An 18,919-nucleotide genomic window follows, 5' to 3' on the forward strand; every position below is an offset into this window, starting at 1 on the left:
GTATCTTACTAATGTTACGCAAACAAATGTTCCCTATTTGCCATACTTGGTATCTCCCTTATGTAAGGTCATAGCGAAGATATATAAAAGAGAGACTTGGGTGGAAGGACGAAGGGAAAAGTGTTAAAATCTGACGTTTTTCCAACCTTCATCGTCTTTCTGTGGGATTTGAGACCATGGCCTCTCTCTGTAAGGTCCAGGCGGTGGCATGCAGGGCCCGGTTAGGTGAGTTCAACGTCTGAAAAATGTACAATTTTTGTAGACGCAGTTGTGGGGAGGGGGGCGGTAACTTTGTGTTTTTTGTCAGGAGCAAAAAAACTTATAAGATCTTTCTGCACCTTTTCTTGCTTAGTTAGCATCGTGGTAAGTAAATTTTCACAGTTATTGAGGTAAAGTATATGTTTGCTTTTGATAAGTCGTCTTTGTTCCTTGTTTTGGCAGGTTTGATAACAGGTACTAGTATCTGTTACGTCACGGGGTTAACGTTACAGATTTAACCAGTTACACACAGTGTTAGAAAATGTACAAATTCATACCAACAGCTTCTTATCCCCCTTTTTCGGTACCACAAAACTCTCAGATGATTCATGTTTGTTTAATAATGATTTTATTTGTTTCTAGAATATAGGCTATTAACATTATGGCTATTTTTCTTTCATTGCACATTTCAATTTTTCAGTTCCTTGACGTTTCGTCATGGACATTTTGACATTGAGAGGACGCAAACCTCAATTTTAGCCCTAACCCTATCTCAATCCCTAACCCCTGTAACCTGAATTGTGACCCTTACAGTAGCCACAACACAAGTTGTTGCCCAAGGTCTGTATGTGCTGAAGTGTCCTGATTGGCGACATGTCTTCTTCTTCTTCTTTACTACTGCTCAGCCCCCTTTGACGGGGATTAATAGCAGTGCGCATGCATGTGAAGGTGCCAAAACATTTAGGTTAACTGTCTTTAGGTCACAACTTATTAATTAATGTCTGTTTATTTCTCCAGGTGGTCTAATGTCCAAACAAGCTGCAGCATCTTCAGTCAGCATCAGGAACAACTCTACTGACGAGGCACCTGCCAAGGTAGGCTAGCATTTCTCTTGCATATTTATTATATAATTACTACTTATTGTGGAGGTAAATGCAATGGATTTACACATGTACATGACAAGTATTTACTAATACTTCAAAGATTTTATTTCTTTTATAACATGTTTATAACGTGTTACCCCTGGTAAAATAAGTAAAACAAGCAAACAAACAAACATGTCTTTTTCAAACTAAACATTGTACATATCAAGAGGAAACTGTTACAATTGTTTGTTCACAACTTCACATGTGTGAAGGAAGAGTAATGTTTTCATTTGTATAACTCTCTTTCACATGCCATCAGATATTCTGATGTAGTCATCAGGGCTCTAGCCAGCTCGAAATTTTTTTCCGTCAGCCAATTTCCATCGTCGCGAAAACACTATTCCAGGAGTTTGAGAGACTGAATTGAGACCTTGAAAAACGGGTTTTAATGAGATTATCGTATGCGAAAGGGCACTGACACACATTGTCAACAATCATAACAATAGCAAAACAAACAGTGTGTGGCTTTTACGGCCGTGGACGGCGTCCCCAAGCCGCCTGTAGCTTCCACCAAGGATTTTTGTCCGTCAAGGTTGACGGATTGGTTTTAAAAGTTTTCCGTCAGACGCAGCAAATTTCCGGCAATTGACGGAAAAACGGACGCTGGCTAGACCCCTGCATCAGATATTCTGATGTAGTCATTCTTATTTTTCTACACACAGACATACGGACCCCTGAGTGACGAGGATCGCATCTTCACCAACCTGTACGGTCGGCATGACTGGAAACTCAAAGGAGCCATGGCAAGGGTAGGTCATATTGCCTCTACCCCTGAGACATTGGGGCATTGTATTGCAAAAAAGGCAATACAACATAGCACATTTTTAGCAATGTTTAGTACGTACTGATATGTATATTTGTAGCTGCTTTTTGGCAACACATCAGGGTGGAGAAATGGTGTTCATAGGACTGTCTTCTGTATATGTTTGAAACATGCTTTTAAACTAGATATTTCTGCATGTCATGCCATGGAAAAGAGATGTTTGAATTATAAGCGGAGCAAGTCATAACGTTTGTAGTAAACGTTTGTCGTAAAAATGAAAATGTTAGGCTTCAGGCTTTAGGTTTATCCATATTATGCATGAGGTGACCTTTATATCCCGTTTATATAAATAAAGCAATAAACCTTGAAATGACATTGCCTGTAACTAGGGATGCGTACCTAAACCCACGTTTAGGTACAGATCCGGATTCGAATCAAGAGGTTTAGGTACAGGTCCGGACCAAATGAGTCCGGATCTAAATGCATGGCATTGAATATCATATCATAATATTACATTATAATATATTATAACGGCAAAACAATGTATTAAAAAGGGTAGAAGCATGTTTGAACCAATAAGAACGTGTTTATTATGGTAGACACATGATGCAACAAAAATTTGACCCTTGTAGTTTTCCCTCACTGGGGCTCAGAGACTGCTATGGTGATTTCACAGTAATTTTATCTGTCAAAGTGGCCATCCCCTGACCTGTTATCCTGCCTGGCTTGCACTAATTAGATACAGGTCCAGTACCGGTACACCAGGGTTTCGGTATTTTTGTACCTGTACCTAATTGATTGTACCGGTACTGTATCGGTACACTGTACCGGTACACATCCTTACCTGTAACTGTTATTCCCTTCCCTTCCCAGGGTGATTACTACAAGACTAAGGAGATCATCCTGAAGGGGCATGACTGGATCCTGAAGGAGATCGTTAAGTCCGGCCTGCGTGGGCGTGGCGGCGCCGGGTTCCCCACGGGGATGAAGTGGGGCTTCATGAACAAACCCAGCGATGGCAGGTCAGTTGTAGTGTCATGGGCATCTTCTTTTATGTAGCTTGTTCACCTATTGGCAATATCAATGATATGATATGATATGATAATCTTTATTGCATGTTCATGACCGAGGGCTAAATGCACAAAGGGACCACATATGGTCTTATGGATGCAGAGGAAAAAAGAAACTAGATTTATACAATGATTTTAAACTAGTCTAAATGGAAAAGGAACTAAGACACTATGTGTTACAATCTCTAATGGCTGCATCTAACATGTTCTTCTCTCTTTTTGAAACACATGGAGACATATTTACATATTGTGTCGATAGCATGATCGTCCTTGCATAACATCAAGTACTTAAACAAGTCTTGTTTTGACATTTTCTTACAGATATTGTCTATTTGTAAAGTATTAAATAGGGATTGGCGTTCGTATTCATATAATGTACACTCTAGTAAAAAATGTGTCTCGTCTTCAAGATACAAGTGGTCACAGAATTTACATGTTCTATCAATGAAACAGGGTTGTGCTTGGAGAAAAAAATAGGCATAATTGTGTTTCCAGCAAAAACTTGCCAACCTTTTTGTTTGTGTTGTGGTTGACTGCTGGTAAGGGACATAAAGTTCTGAGTGATGAAATTTTAGAACCAAATTTTGAAATTCAAGTAAGTAGGCTCTCTCTCAATTTTCTTAAAAACTTCCTGCATTTCACTCTGTCAGCAGATTAATGCTTTGAACAGTTGATGTAAGAATCATGTGTAGAAGACATTGTCCTTCTTTGTTAAGTTTAATGATAAAGTTGCTTGTACAATGTAATGGCTATATCTGTATAATGTTGAAAATACAAATTCTGGACACAGTTTTACATGTTGGATAGCCTTGGCTTACTCTAAAAGAAGAGAAAATCGTTACCCACTCATCCTTATTTTTTGTAGAAGACACACCATTAATTTTCCTAGGCTTTACTGCTGTTGTCACCATTTGCATTTTTTTGAGGGAAGCTCAAGCATTATACAGCAATTCTGTGTCTTATTTATTGGCATATTTTGAAGCATCCCTCTTAAATGTGTGACTAGAGTATGTGGAGAAGGCCAACCGTTCACACTTACGCCACATCTTCAGAAAAGACGCTGGAGCCGCATGTTCCCCATTTAGGAACTTTATTCGAACCGACACACAACAAACATGTTTCGCCGTGTGGCTCCCTCAGTGTTATGGGCTCTCTCTTAAATGTGTGACTGTTTTGCTTACAGACCGAAGTACCTGGTTGTAAACGCTGACGAGGGTGAGCCTGGGACTTGTAAGGACCGTGAGATCATGCGGCACGACCCACACAAGCTGGTGGAGGGATGTCTGGTGGCCGGAGTGGCCATGGGGGCCAGGGCTGGTTAGTCATTCAGACTTTATCAAGGACACTTTTTTATGATGGACAGTGGATCAAAAGATCAATTACTGTCTCTAAGTTTTCAAATTCAAGCAACTGTACATATTATACATTTCCTGCAGTTCCTTTTCAAACCTCAAGGACACATCTTAACTTTCAGTAAATTTGTATGCTTCAGCAGTGTTTTTTGGTCACAGTGACATCTCCACTGCAATTTCATGACATGGCAAATTTGGGTTTCAAATGTATTTCTACTTTTCTATAGAATTGTTTCAACAGCCAATTTAAAAGCTGGTGAAAACTTCATCTTCCCTCCTATTGCAAGAATCTGGATAAAACTAATGCAAACGTAAATGAATTTATAGTAATTGAGCTAGTAAAGGAGCTATCCCATTTTTTCTGTGCTAAATATTTTAAGTGATCAAAGTACAAAATGTATATGAAAGCATTAGTACAATGTACATGTACTTCTTTGTCAATATCTATTATGTATTTATTTCCATACAGCATATATCTACATCCGTGGTGAGTTCTACAATGAAGGAACCAACTTGATGGTCGCTATCCAAGAGGTAAGCATTATAGAATCTACCACTCATATTTGTGAAAATGTCATCATGAACGCTTGACTGCAGTTTTGCCTTGCATCACTAGGTGGTGCTAATGTACTGTGTATTTCTCCGTAGGCTTACAAGGCAGGGTTGATTGGCAAGAATGCCTGTGGTTCTGGCTACGACTTCGACATCTATGTCCACCGCGGTGCCGGGGCCTACATCTGCGGAGAAGAAACAGTAAGCCACATCATTTCTTTTTTGGCGACACCTCAAGGGCAGAGCTTTTGCAAATGGTTTTGAAAATAAGAACGTTTAAAAGCCCTGTATTGTGGTTACATTTCTGTTTTCGTAACAATAGCAGAGTGCATGTACAAAAACTCTTTCTGACAAGGTTTCTTGTTAGAGACATGGTTTCAAAGCAACAAAGTTTGAAAGCCTTGCATTGTATGATGGTAGAAGTTCTGTTTTGCTTACAATGGTAGAGTGCATGTACAACAACTCTTACTGACAATGTTCAAATTCAATGCAATCTCTACAACTGGATTAACAAAATGGAGATTTACTTCCGAACATTACAAGTGACATCCATCTGGAAGTAAATCTTCTTTTTTTATCCAGTTGTAGAGATTGTATTGTATTTGAACATTGTCAGTAAGAGTTGTTGTACATGCACTCTACCATTGTAAGCAAAACACAACTTCTACCATCATACAATGCAAGGCTTTCAAAATTTGTTACTTTCAAACCATGTCTCTAACAAGAAACCTTGTCAGTAAGAGTTTTTGTACATGCACTCTGCTATGTATTTGAATGTTGTTTGCCTGGATGTCTAACCTTCATAAATATATCTTACTAAGTGTTTCTTGTTTTGTTAACCAGTAGCTCTTACTGACAATGTGTCTTGCTGTTGTTTTTTACCAGTCGCTGATTGAAAGCCTTGAGGGAAAGGCTGGGAAACCCCGTCTCAAGCCGCCATTCCCTGCTGACATTGGTGAGTTTTTCATTTCGGTTACAGTATTATTTACACTCTAGCCTCAAAGGGGGCACCTGTTATTTACATACAGCATACATCCGTGGTGAGTTATACAATTTCGATTGAAGAAAAAAAACAAAAAAACTGTTATATTAATTACAGGAACATAACTAAATGCTCACTCCCTCACTCACTATCTGGTTTAGCATCCGTTGTTCCCTGTCTTATGAGGGTTGGATGTTGAAGGATGTTGTTAAAATGAATCCGCAATGTTACTATACAAACTGCTTCCAAAAATTCGAGAAGCATTTCTACTAAGTACACCCTTTTCTTGTCTTGTTTGAAAACTTAGGAAATCCCAACCTTTGTTTTCCAGTCTAGCATAAACCAATCAGATGTCTGATAACTTGTTATGGACTACTCTGTAACCTTTATCTTATTGTAAGCCTGATGCTGATTGGTCATTGTTACAGGTGTGTTTGGCTGTCCAACAACTGTGGCCAATGTGGAAACTGTTGCTGTAGCGCCTGTAAGTAAAAGATTACTTGTTTACAGATGCATATGTTGAATGGGAGTTTACGGTATTACCTGTACCACCAAATACAGGTATGACATACACATATTATAGGTCACCAAGGATGCAGTTCACTTTTGTATTGCTAGGACTGAGTAGGAGATACTCATGTCCATACATAGAAAATCAGTCATATACACTGTTTTATCACTTCACTTCTTTAGTTTGGTCCTATTTTAATCTTAGGTTTCTGTATATTGACATTTTTTTCAGACCATATGCCGTCGTGGAGGAGACTGGTTTGTCGGTATGGGTCGCACAAGGAACTCTGGCACTAAGGTATGATGCTGTTGATGTACATGTATATATTGCAGGGATCGAAATACTTTTTTTTTGCTACATGCAAAATTGCAAGTTGGCAAAAATTTTACATGCAATTTGAAAAATTTACATGCAAAAGACAACTAGGTGGCGATGGCGACGAGTATCGCTAGCTTGAATCAGTGAATTTTGATTACATCTAGTAAAGCTACCGGAGAAAGTTACTGGCAAAAACAAGAAAGGATAAAGACACACGTCCATTTGTCTTTTTGTCTAAGAGTAGGGGGTCTAATTCCTCAGTATTTTTCCAATAGGCCAGGTATTTTCAACATGCAAGATTGCAAGTTCAGAATAATTTTACATGCAAATCTCAAAAACTATGTGCAAATTGCAAGTTAAGTATGTGTATTTCGAACCCTGTATTGACAGTGAAGGTAGTTGTAGATGTGTATCTGGAACTGAGATTGAAACCAATTATACTAGTTTTTACTCTTTAAACAAAGAAAGCCTAATATATGTATGTGCGTGAAGTAGAATATACAACATTCTGTTGTGAGCAGAAATATGTTTTCTTAAGTTAGCCTGGTAACCACTCCCATTATAGCTGCCAAACTTCTCATGCAACCTCTATCTATTTGGCTTGGATACCAGGCTATACTTAAGTAAACAACTCTTGCAGAAGCAGCAGAACCCACTGAAGTTAGCATGCCTCGCTCACTATACATGCGTAAGCATCATAATTGTGTATACGCAGGGCTCTAGCCAGCTCGAATTTTTTCCGTCAGCCAATTCCCATTGTCGCGAAAATCGCGAAAACAATCTTGCATGAGTTAGAAAGACTGAACTGAGACCTTGAAAAACGGGTTTTTAATGAGATTATCGTATGCTAAAGGGCGCCGACACACTTCGTCAACAAATTAATAACAATAGCAAAACAAACAGTGTGTGGCTTTTACGGCCGTGGACGGCGTCCCCAAGCCGCCTGTAGCTTCCACCAAGGATTTTTGTCCGTCAAGGTTGACGGATTGGTTTAGAAATTTTTCCGTCACACACAGCAAATTTCCGTCAATTGACGGAAAAACGGACGCTGGCTAGAGCCCTGTGTATACGTCTTTTCTTGTGTTACATGTACATGTACCTCAGTGGTGGAGACATTTGTTTGTAATGTTTGTTTGAACCTTTATTTGTTCATGACAAGCTCATGTTGGCCTTCAGGCCGCTTTTCATTGAGGTCATGAGGGAGGGAGGGTCAGATAAGATATAACAGAGATACAGATTACATCGAGTCCCAATAAATCAACATATTTAGTTCTAATGTGCTGTTTTCTAAATTCTCCCCCAGCTGTTTAACATCTCTGGCCAAGTGAACAACCCGTGTACCGTGGAGGAGGAGATGTCCATCCCTCTCAAGGAACTGATCGAGCGCCACGCAGGAGGGGTGATCGGGGGCTGGGACAACCTTCTGGCTGTCATCCCAGGGGGGTCCTCAACCCCCCTCATCCCAAGAAGGTTAGAAATCTTTGTAACTGCCAAGTCCATGATACATATTTGAAGTAAGTAGTACCCCAGGGTTTCAGCTTGGATTTTATTATAGGGGGTCCAAATTGATAGCAGGGTTCTAGCTAGTGCATTTTAGCGTAGTGGGCCACTACGCTAAAATTTGTGACCACCACGCTAAAATAAGGGCCACTACGCTCATTTTTAACTCGTGTAGTGGTGCTTTGCTATCATTTGCTTGTTCAACAATGTCTAATCAATATCTAAACAATGAAAAATGATGGTCATCATCATCATTGCTCTTTCCCCGTCGTCGAGGATTCGTGGGAAGTTCTGGATGCTCTGCAGGCCCTCATGTGGCTGAGAAATGGTGGTATGCCATTCAAAACTGACTGTGATGTTAACAGAGTACCAACTTTTAACTCTACATTATCAAAATCTCACCGTGGAGGGGCCAAGACCCCCCTTCCACACCAATCTCCTGATTGGTCACTTCACTACCATGCCATTCCCACTACGCCAAAATGAAATCCTGGCTAGAACTCTGGATAGGTTAGTCGCGGTAAGTGACTATTGTAGGGAGGGTCTGGGGGCATCCACCTTCCATGGTGCATGCAGAGTTTTCGAGAAGTTTAAGTTAAAATGGTAACTTCTGAGAAATGCTGAGGGGCAGAATTACTCTCAGAAAGGTCACAGCAGCAGAAGAATCCAGCATGCCAAAATCCGGCGTGCCAGAATACGGCGTGCCAGAATCCGGCGTGCCAGAATCCGGCGTGCCAGAATACGGCGTGCCAGAATACGGCGTGCCAGAATACGGCGTGCCAGAATACGGCGTGCCAGAATACGGCATGCCAGAATATGCCACTCAAAACTGATCAAAAAGTCTGAATCAGCCTGTAGAGTGATGGGATGGTTGATAAAAGACCTAAATTGTGATATCAGGGAGAAGAAGCATCATCTTTGAAGACTGACATTAAAAATAAAGTGAGAGAATAAATAATTACAGTAATGCAGCTTTATTATTGCAATATGCATTGCAAAACTAGATGCAAGGCATCATCAGGTTGACAAGAATGTATGGAGGCTTTAGTGTCTGCAGAAAATATTTCAAAATTGCAGAACAATATTTTGACATTCTGCAATATTACAGAACACTGGAAAGAAGTATTTTGACCACTGCCTGATATCTTTTTCTTTTCCACAACTCCAGTGTCTGTGATGATGTCATGATGGACTTTGACGCGCTGGTCCAGTCCCAGACCGCCCTGGGCACGGCAGCCGTCATCGTGTTCAACAAGCAGGCGGACGTGGTGAAGGGGATCGCGCGCCTCATAGAGTTCTACAAACACGAGAGCTGCGGACAGTGCACGCCCTGCCGCGAGGGCACCGGCTGGATGACTAAGATCATGTACAGATTTGGTAAGAGCATGTTGTTACATGATAGGTTTAGATCTATTGCAGAAAACTTCAGATTGCGGGTCCCCTAGCAGCTTACCATATTACTGCGGCAAGTTTTCTGTGGAAATATTCAGATTATTTTACATGAGATGTTTACCCTTTCTACTTATATCTTCAGTTGTAAGATCATTTTATTATTGTCATCAAGCCTTCAAAAAAACTTTGACATTTCTAAGAGCTATATGACTCCACAATGATCTTTCTCTGTTACCATAATCTACTTGTCAAATACTTAAGTTTGATGAGTGGGTTTCTTGGATATCATGTTGAAAGCTCCATGTGCTGTCTGTGATTAACACTATTGACTCTAGCCTGTGTGTACACAATCTCTCGCTGGGTGGAGTTAATGACCCCCTCCCCCCCTACAATGTAGGTAGTGGCAACTGTAAGGCTGGCCACTAGGAACACGATTTTAGCTAGGCCTATATTGGCACCAAGTTGCTGTGCAGGGTCTTCTAACGTCTCGTTTTCTCTGCCCTCAGTTGAAGGCAACGCCCGTCCTGACGAGATCGACATGTTGTACGAACTGAGCAAGCAGATTGAGGGACACACCATTTGTGCTCTAGGGGATGGAGCAGCCTGGCCTGTACAGGTACAATTCCCTTCTGTATATGACATCATCCACTGTGTCAACCATAACTTCTGGAAACACAGTACTGTAATGCTATATATGTAAACCATATTTCCTAGATGCTACATACATGTTAGTGAATAGGATGTTTTCACATTTATCCAAATTCCTACTCAAAGGGCTTTCTAAAAGAAAACTGTCCACCATTGTGGCGTTCTCATTAATTTGCATATTTATCTTAACAGTCTTCTGTTCTTTGTACCCAAATATCAGATCTCTGAATGTCGTAACCCTCAGGTACAAGTCACTGAAATGCAGATGAGGGCATCAATTTGCTCACCAATATGCAAATTGAAGACAGCCACATGCCAATAAGAAAACCTAATGCAAATACAAAAACCAGTATGCACGGTAGAACACCAATATGCAAAATGAGACACCAATTTGGAAGCAGACTCACTCTGATGATGTCACGACTTTGCTCTCTAAATGAATTTTTGTACATCAACCCAGAAATATTTTATCCTTCATTTACCAGGGATTGATTCGGCACTTCCGTCCAGAGCTGGAGGCACGAATGGAGGCGTACCACAAGAAGAAACAAGCTGCATCTTCTGCTTAACCCAGCCTTTGGAAACAAATCGTCCTCAAGAACAATTTAGAGCAGTGCTGCATTGTCAGCATGTGATGTGATCATAAACATACATATGGTATAAGACACAATTCTTCTTGAATTAGAACCTTTATTGTATTGGATGTTGCTTCAGAATTTGTTGGAATCAAAACCTGGTCATGGTTTGACTTCTGTAACCACCCCAAAGACTACAAATCCATATGTATACATGTAGTGTACATGTATATAACACAATTTAAGATATACTGTACAGGAGTGAAGTATGAAACACAAGACAACAGTCCATATATTCATTTCAACACCTTTCTTGGTAAAGAATATAAGATACAGGAAAAACAAATATCTTAGCAAAACAATAACCTGTTACAGAACAGTCTTCATCTCGCATTATCTAGGTGTTATCCCAGTTTGTGTGACAGAATCTGCAATTGTACTTTTACTGTGTGAACAAGTAAATAAAAGTATACACCACTCCCAAATGCTGTCATGTTTTTGTAGATTTTATTTCCCAGGTATCAGACATTAGCTTTATAACAGAAATGAACATATCAACCATGTGATTCTAAACTTAGCTCTCTAAAGCATCCTCTCAGTACATATTTGTATGGAGATACTGGAATACCGGTAGTTAATGTCATGTTTTCAGAAATGCACCTATAAGTAATAACTTATAATCTATGATTCAAGGCTCCACAGAAACAAGAACTTCAAGGTTCTTTACTGCTCCTAAACCTATCATGGTAGTCCTTTATTGCGGTGATATTCTGACTCCGGTAAGACTTTTTCGTAGGGTGACTTTTCGGCTGGAGGTATCTCGCTGTAGGGTCGCCCTCTGGTTGCTTGCTGGGGAAGTTTGTGTGTTTCAGGGGGGAGGAGGGTCGTGCCTTCACAGCGCTGGCCTCTGATGGGGTCGTATATTCTCCCAACCTACAGAAAGAACGGATCATATTACCATTTGCATTTGGACTAAGTTGCAGTATATAGTCAGACTATTAAGCTGAATATATTGTAGTACATGTAAATGTGAAACAAAGGATACACAGCAGCTATAGTGTAAATGCAGGTGCAGATACACTAGTAATTAGTTTCAGCTACAGCAATTGTTAGTTAAATCATCATAGACTCACACATGATTTGGACTGACGCATAAGAAGCCAGACAGCTGAAGAAATATAGAAACCTTTGACTGGCAGGATGCAACTGTGCATACCTCAAGAACATAATTTTACATAGCATCTAAACTAACGTCATCACCAGTGGCAGTGTCATCACTTGCCGATCAGATATAAATAGCCCCATGATCAACAAGTACTTGTTTCGCAACTGTTAAGCCGAACATAGTACATGTACATGTGAAACAAAAGATGTACGGATATCGTAGCTTAGTGTAAATACAAGTAGATAAACAATTAGTTTCAGGTACATGGAGTAAAATTATCATAGACTCACACATCATTTGGACTGATGCATTTAAGAAACCAGACAGCTGAAGAAATATAGAAACCTTTGACTGGCAGGATGCAACTGTGCATACTTCAAGAACATTATTTTACATAGCATCTAAACTAACGTCATCACCAGTGGCAATGTCATCACTTGCCGATCAGATAAAAATAAATAACCCCATGATCAATAAGGACTTGTTTCACTTGTAACTTGTTCAGTTCTGTCAAGCCATTGGTACACTGATGTTCAGGATAGTTCTAGTCCTGTACCTGGACAATTTTCTGATCTTCAACTAGCTAGAATTTTAGCACAATGCTAAATGTTCTTCCAAGAACTTAGAAGGAAGACAGTGGTCGTTGAAAATTTGATCCATGCGTGCCTTTGTGTTAGAAGAGCATTGATCATTGTACTATGATTACTACCAACCAGGGTTGTAGCCAGCCAGAAATCATTTTCCGTCCCCTCGATTTTGACTGGCTTTGGCGCAGCGTTCCTAGGGGAGTTCGGGGCATGCTCCCAAGGAAAATTTTGAAATCTAGACCCTCTGAAACAACATTTCCTGCATTTTAAGGGTTACATTTTGCTCACATAGGACGGAATGGGCAAAATTTTTTTCCGTCCCCAGCTGCAAAACGGAAGGACCGGTGTTGGCTACAACCCTGCTAACAACACAGATGAGCTTCCATGATAGCTGGAATTTTAATATGAACCAACCTGATGCACAAATTCACTAATCTCGTGAGTGGAGGGGTGGGGTGTCGTCGGCGCGGGTTCGGGTAGAGCCTTCAGTAGAACAACATCTCCCATGGTGCACTTCTTCTCTGGGTCGTACACGTAGAATATTCTGGGCTTCCCAAAATACTGCAGGAAGAGAAGAAAAGAAAATATAAAATTGGACCAACTTACGTGCAGGACAATTGTGATTGTCTCTCCTCCATTGAAGCCGTGGTCATACCTAGCATGCCTCTGGCAGGCAGGCACACACGTCCTAGCTCTTCACAGCCATACCGGAAGTGAAAAGAGACTCCTCCCACTTCCGCCTGTGGCTGTGCTCCCGTGAAACCCCAGTTACTTTGAATCCAGCTGCAGTACTGGCCGAAGAACTTAGGGCGGGCATATACCAATGCAGAACCTGCAACACAAAGATAGGGCGGGTATGACCACGGCTTCAATGGAGGAGAGACAATCACAATTGTCCTGCACGTAAGTTGGTCCAATTTTATATTGTCTCTCTCCATTTCCGCCGTGGTCATACCTAGCATGACTTCATAGCAGAGGCCAGTACTGATTAACCAGAGAGACAAAAAAGAAATTGTTGCAGAACATTCCAAATGTCAAAACAAAAGCCCAGTTAGCTGCCTTCATCATTACTTTAGACAGAACCCTGGCTGTGTAGGCAGTAGAGGTCGGAGCCCTCCTAAAAAAGTGTCCTGTGAAAAGAAACATTGGATCCAAATCTGCTAGATGCAGATAGAAAACTGCACAGCATTCCAGAGCTGAGAAGCTCGCAGAACAAGCCATGTCTGAAAAGAACGGAATATTCATATTCTATGAAAAAGAGCTTGCAAACACAAGGCATAACACCTTTAATTAATAGCCCAAAACAAGTACAGGGAATGCTGATTGGCGAAGACCTTGTTGGTCATTTACTTGTATATGGAAAAACCATAACCCAAGTGTGAAAAAGAGGTCGTTCGATCCATTTTTGTGAAGACGAAGACGTTCTATTCGCATCTGAAAATGCCAAATGTTGGACTCTTCCTACCGAGTCTCAGCATGGAGTCTCAGCATGGGATCTGGAAGAGAACTATTTCAGGCGAGCACCTGTGGAGCAAATTCAACGCCACAGGAAAGCACCAGCCTGACACGCTTGGTCAGAGGAGAATTCAAATGAATATAAAATGTGTACTCTCGTGCTGGGTACCACCTGATTCATTCAAAAAGAAAAAAGATGAAAAGGAGGAATAAATCGACTCAATTTTACTCAAATCTTCATAACAGAGACAGAAGTCCTATAAAACTTTCTCTGGCAAGAAAGTAAATAACGTTATAACACATAAACCGCCTTGACCTGTGGGCAAGGAACTGGGCAAACCGTCAAAGGTTGCTATGGGAACGTGCTGTAGAAACGATCCGGGAAGATCGAAGCACACGCCTGTAAGAAAAACAGCGGAATCCTTGTGAAGTAACGCGTGAATACGGAACGACCCGAAACTCTGTGAAGCCGCCTACCGTTTCCAGCAAGAGCGGTAAGTATAACTGGCCGGCTGAGTACCTGAAATGAACGCACCAATCATTAACGGTTAATGCCGTAACAAAAAAGTACTCGTCCCACTGTGTGGGTGAACAAGAAAGCCCATGGCTAAGAGTGCAAAATCGAAACACGTTCGAATGCTGTAAAAGTCGTCGGAGATGACCGGTACCGTACAAGGTAACGAACACGCTAACTCGAAAGCCGAGTATGGATGCGCTACTACGGAAGCGCTAAAATCCCGTCTGCACAGACGAAAACCGAAACTGACGGCTGGCGTAGCCCACATCAGAAAAACTACAACGGTATACAAAAAACCATGGAAGTAACCCGGGTAAAAAAGACAAAGGCTCGATGAAACAACGCGGCAAAGACAATGTGTTGCACGTCAGAAGACGAGTCACTCAAGTGCGAGAGACGCCATATTAAAAATACACGCAAAGTCTGACCTAAAAACAGCGCCATGTAGCGATTGTCGCATGAACTACAAAGGACATGTAACATACGCGTTGACGGCAGACGAATGTGATGTGGTCAGGATGAGCTAAGCTTGAACTTGGAACACGACGGACGAACAAGAGATGCTTGAACAGGGCCTATTTGAAAGGCAGCCTATCTAGTCCGTCGAGAAAAGAATGTACCACAAAGGTCTTTCATTCATACACTCATAAGGCACACGGCTTGTGATGATAATGGTAAAAAGATTAACACGTAAACAGCTGATGGCGAAGTCCGACCTAACACCACGTTCCAAAGCGGCCACCGCCGTAGCGGTAAAATATTCAAAAGGTAAAATATTCAAAAGAAGCGTGAGACTTCCTAACACCCGAGGTCAACGCCTGGCTAGCCTACAAAAAAAAACGGCGAAAATGCGCGTCTAAAAGACCCGAAAACAAATCGAAAACTGGTACGCGAGAGCGAAAACAATCGAAAACATACATCAGCGAAAAGAAACTCAAGTAACATACCAAGTAACGAAAACCGCGAAGACCTAAAATGGTCAGACAACTCTGAAACAGCGGAAGCTGCTTGATCAGCTTGAAACAGAATAACCAAGGAGCTTTTAAGAAAAGTCGAACACGATGGCGATCAACGCTAACGTAGCCACGAAAATTTTACATGACAGTGACGACGAGTGACCCGAACGAGAAATATTACGGAAAGTGCGCTCAACGATCCATTCCAATACATTTGCATAAAAATGCTAAGCAACCTGGCGATCTAAGCCAAGTAGTAACAGCAAATTTTGCATAACAGTCAACAATAAACAGCGGAGCGAAAACAATGGGTTTAACAAACCCTCATTTACCTCTAAAGAGGCGTAGCATGGCTCCATACTGGAAGTACTGGCAGTAAAACAATGAAAACCACATAACTTTACTGCATAAACTCTCCCCATGGAGAAACATTTTTCCAACCCTACCTGGCACAATCATGAACGTACTATAACGTTCTCAGTAAAGAAAGAATCAACAACTCAAGAATTTGAGAAAATTCATGAACGGTATGAAACGGATTACTTTAAAAACTTGGCAGAGACGTCGCTACGAGACTGCCAGCGTGAGAAAAATCCTCGCCAAAAGGCACTGGGTGCCTCCTACGGTCATTTTGACCCTGTTAGACGGGATTGAAGTATTAAAAAAAAACACCGCAAAAAGTCATTTGGGCGAGTATAACACGCACCATGAAAGTGAACAAAAACATACCTCAGCTTGACGCCTATGGTTAGGCACGTTGCTATAGTCCTGAATTGGACTTTCCACTCACCTGCAGCATGGCTTGGAATACACTTACCTACCATCGCTGCATTCGGTGCTTGTGTCCGCTCAGCGGAAGGCGCCCTGGAACCGTAGACGATTGCAGCGCCAGTCAGGATGATTCTATGTGGCCTAGGCCTGCAGTCTCCAGCAGCATGGCTCATAAACGGCCCTGCGTACGTCTTGATGGCGGTCTGCCAGCTGAGCAAGAAACGACGGCTGATACTAGTCACACTCCCGGTCTGCATGCCGGCTGTGTGAGAATCGTCGGGCTCCGAAAAGGCCGCACTACATCTCAGATATATTCTCGTGTCCGCTGACACCTGATACATGCTGCTGTGACCCATGACCAAATTCCGAGGAAGACTGGTTGGAATGGGTTCTCTGCTGTTGTGTCCCAAAGGTGTCACATGGTGCACCATTATTGTGTTGGCAGCACATCCGCGCTACCCTGCCGAAGTGGGCTCGGTGGAACTGCAAACGTCTCCGCCCAGGCAGGAATGTGGTGCGAGCGTAGCTCACCTGAAACACTTTCATAGCAATGTATGCACGTGGATTGGGACACAGCATTTAAACACTTTCAATATAGTGACGACAAAACAGCACTCAGCTTCTGTGCATATGTCGCTCGAGGAACGAGCAAAAACACCCTGACGTGAAACTAATTTGAACAATGACCAGGACTCAAACGAGCTTGCTCACCTGGTAATGAAGGATAATGAATCATAGACACTCCGTGACTACTCAAATACCCATCTGCTTCCTGGCTCCGTGTCGGGAAACGAGCCCCGGTCTCCCGCGTGACAGGCGAGGATACACGCCACTATACAAACACGGAAGTGGAGCTGCTCAAGTAAAAATACTGCGGGAAATTTCCGTAAACACATATCGGTCACAAGACGGGGCGTAGTGAGGACTACGCGCGGCGACAGTATGCCGCGGAAACAAACTTACCTGATAAAAGGCGGAAGGGCCCGCGGGCGGTTGGAACATGCTGCCGAAGCGGTCGAGGAGACGAAGCCTAGACGTCGCTGTAAACAAACCGCTGATAACTACTACGAATACCCGAAAAAACGCGGACACGGCTCGACATGTTGGTGAACGATGACTCTCTGAGCGACGTGCCGCTCTCCTATTAAACCGCCGCGGGAAACTCTGCCGAAAAACGGTCGGTCAACCGCACGTCAATAGCATGGGAGGATGCTGGTCATTCCACTCCTGCGGAGCCACGGGTGTCCGCCCACCTAGTAGTAGCTCGTTTTGCTGGCTACTCTCCGGAAACAAAGAGACTCGCACAACGCCAACAAGCGCTCAGCTTCCGTCGAAGATTCCAGGGGCGAGGGGGCGGATGCGTGCCTGGACATGTTGCCCGTCACACGTGTCGGAGCTGCGTAAGATTTGACGCGACCAAACCTCCTCACGCACGAAAAAAACACTTCCAAGAAGTGTATTAGCAAAGAAACTAAGAACTTAGAGACTAGACATGTCTATTAACACTCAACGAAACTTGTAATAGAAGTAAACGCGAAAAAACGCGGAGCTAGAAACGCGTGTGTGTAACCTGCGTAGCGAGAAAAAGAACTGGGGTTTCACGGGAGCACAGCCACAGGCGGAAGTGGGAGGAGTCTCTTTTCACTTCCGGTATGGCTGTGAAGAGCTAGGACGTGTGTGCCTGCCTGCCAGAGGCATGCTAGGTATGACCACGGCGGAAATGGAGAGAGACAAGTACTGCTGAGTATTACTGTAACACTGTGGGCTGTCTCCAGGACCTGTCCCTTAAAATTTTTGGAAAGAGACAATGTAGCTGATGTAGGTGAGGTTTGTGTTCTTGCCGCAAAAGCACCACCCACATTGGCTACACATAGCGGCAAGGAGCAGAACGCGCCAGCTAGAAGCTCTGAGTGTCTGATAGACGTCAAAACATAAGCTAAGTAAGCACACACTGGTTGTTTAAAAGAATTCATATACATTGTACTAGTACTAGTATTACTAGTATTTACACGTAAGACCGCTTCATTTCAACTCCTACCTGGCTGAAACCACTCTGCTCTAAATGTACTGACAAAATAGCACCATTTAGCCCTATACTGAAGCTTACTATCTCTTAATACCACTTAAACATAACCCTTTGACATGTTCAAAACCCTTTGACATGTTCAAGTGCACAAATGTGATTTTAGGTGCCAATGTAATCTCTAAGCAGATGTTGGGTAGGGCACGTTTTACACCTGGTATTTTGAAGGTCTTTCCAGTGGCGAGCGTCGTTCTCTCTTCACTTTCCCTACTAGTTTAGAAGTGATACAACGAAGTACACCCTACATGTACATAGATAATCGCACCACTGTTAAATAGCTACCTTGACGATGTACGGGTCCAGAACCATCTTCACACACTTGACCTTGGCGACCTGCTCCAGTCTGACCCCCACGACCCTCCCGATGACCCACTGCGGGTTCCATGCCCGCAGAAGCTTCGCCCAGTTCCGTCCCACCGGCATCGTGGCGTTGGAAAATGGGAGAATTTGGAATAATTGGAACAAAACACGTGCAAAGTCTGTGTTTCTGTTACAAAATCCTCAGAGTCAGACGGCCATCTTTGAAGTTAGAGAAAGCTAGCAGTCTATTCGCTAGGCGAAAAATTCGAAAGTGTTGCAGGGTTATAGCTAGATAAAA

The 18,919-nt window shown here is 42.4% G+C and overlaps 3 protein-coding genes across 5 annotated transcripts; 1 reads left to right on the forward strand and 2 right to left on the reverse strand.

Moving 5' to 3' along the window:
- Positions 1–38: 38 nt before the first annotated feature.
- LOC118404824 (NADH dehydrogenase [ubiquinone] flavoprotein 1, mitochondrial-like) lies at positions 39–11,272 on the forward strand. The gene is made up of 14 exons (XM_035804183.1): positions 39–225; positions 997–1,073; positions 1,787–1,873; positions 2,761–2,909; positions 4,141–4,274; positions 4,779–4,843; positions 4,958–5,062; positions 5,747–5,816; positions 6,272–6,327; positions 6,586–6,651; positions 7,976–8,142; positions 9,341–9,549; positions 10,071–10,180; positions 10,698–11,272. Exons 1-14 carry the CDS (start codon positions 177–179, stop codon positions 10,779–10,781), a joined length of 1,428 nt encoding a protein of 475 aa, XP_035660076.1. The 5' UTR covers positions 39–176; the 3' UTR covers positions 10,782–11,272.
- Positions 10,899–18,874, reverse strand: LOC118404826 (28S ribosomal protein S17, mitochondrial-like). Its single transcript, XM_035804187.1, has 3 exons — positions 18,604–18,874; positions 12,954–13,100; positions 10,899–11,720 (listed from the first exon to the last, which is right to left on the reverse strand). Exons 1-3 carry the CDS (start codon positions 18,742–18,744, stop codon positions 11,529–11,531), a joined length of 480 nt encoding a protein of 159 aa, XP_035660080.1. The 5' UTR covers positions 18,745–18,874; the 3' UTR covers positions 10,899–11,528.
- LOC118404825 lies at positions 13,123–17,974 on the reverse strand. Of its 3 annotated transcripts, none has more exons than XM_035804186.1 (3): positions 17,202–17,974; positions 16,285–16,769; positions 13,123–13,371 (listed from the first exon to the last, which is right to left on the reverse strand). In XM_035804186.1, the coding sequence occupies exons 2-3, from the start codon at positions 16,667–16,669 to the stop codon at positions 13,142–13,144; spliced, it is 615 nt and encodes a 204-aa protein (XP_035660079.1). In that variant the 5' UTR covers positions 16,670–16,769; positions 17,202–17,974; the 3' UTR covers positions 13,123–13,141. The 3 variants fall into 3 exon arrangements, with proteins under 3 accessions (XP_035660079.1, XP_035660078.1, XP_035660077.1); XM_035804185.1 differs by having other exon boundaries at positions 16,285–16,777; XM_035804184.1 differs by having other exon boundaries at positions 16,285–17,974.
- Positions 18,875–18,919: the final 45 nt, after the last annotated feature.

Source organism: Branchiostoma floridae, chromosome 17, assembly GCF_000003815.2.
Source record: "Branchiostoma floridae strain S238N-H82 chromosome 17, Bfl_VNyyK, whole genome shotgun sequence".
Taxonomy (NCBI): Eukaryota; Metazoa; Chordata; class Leptocardii; order Amphioxiformes; family Branchiostomatidae; genus Branchiostoma; species Branchiostoma floridae.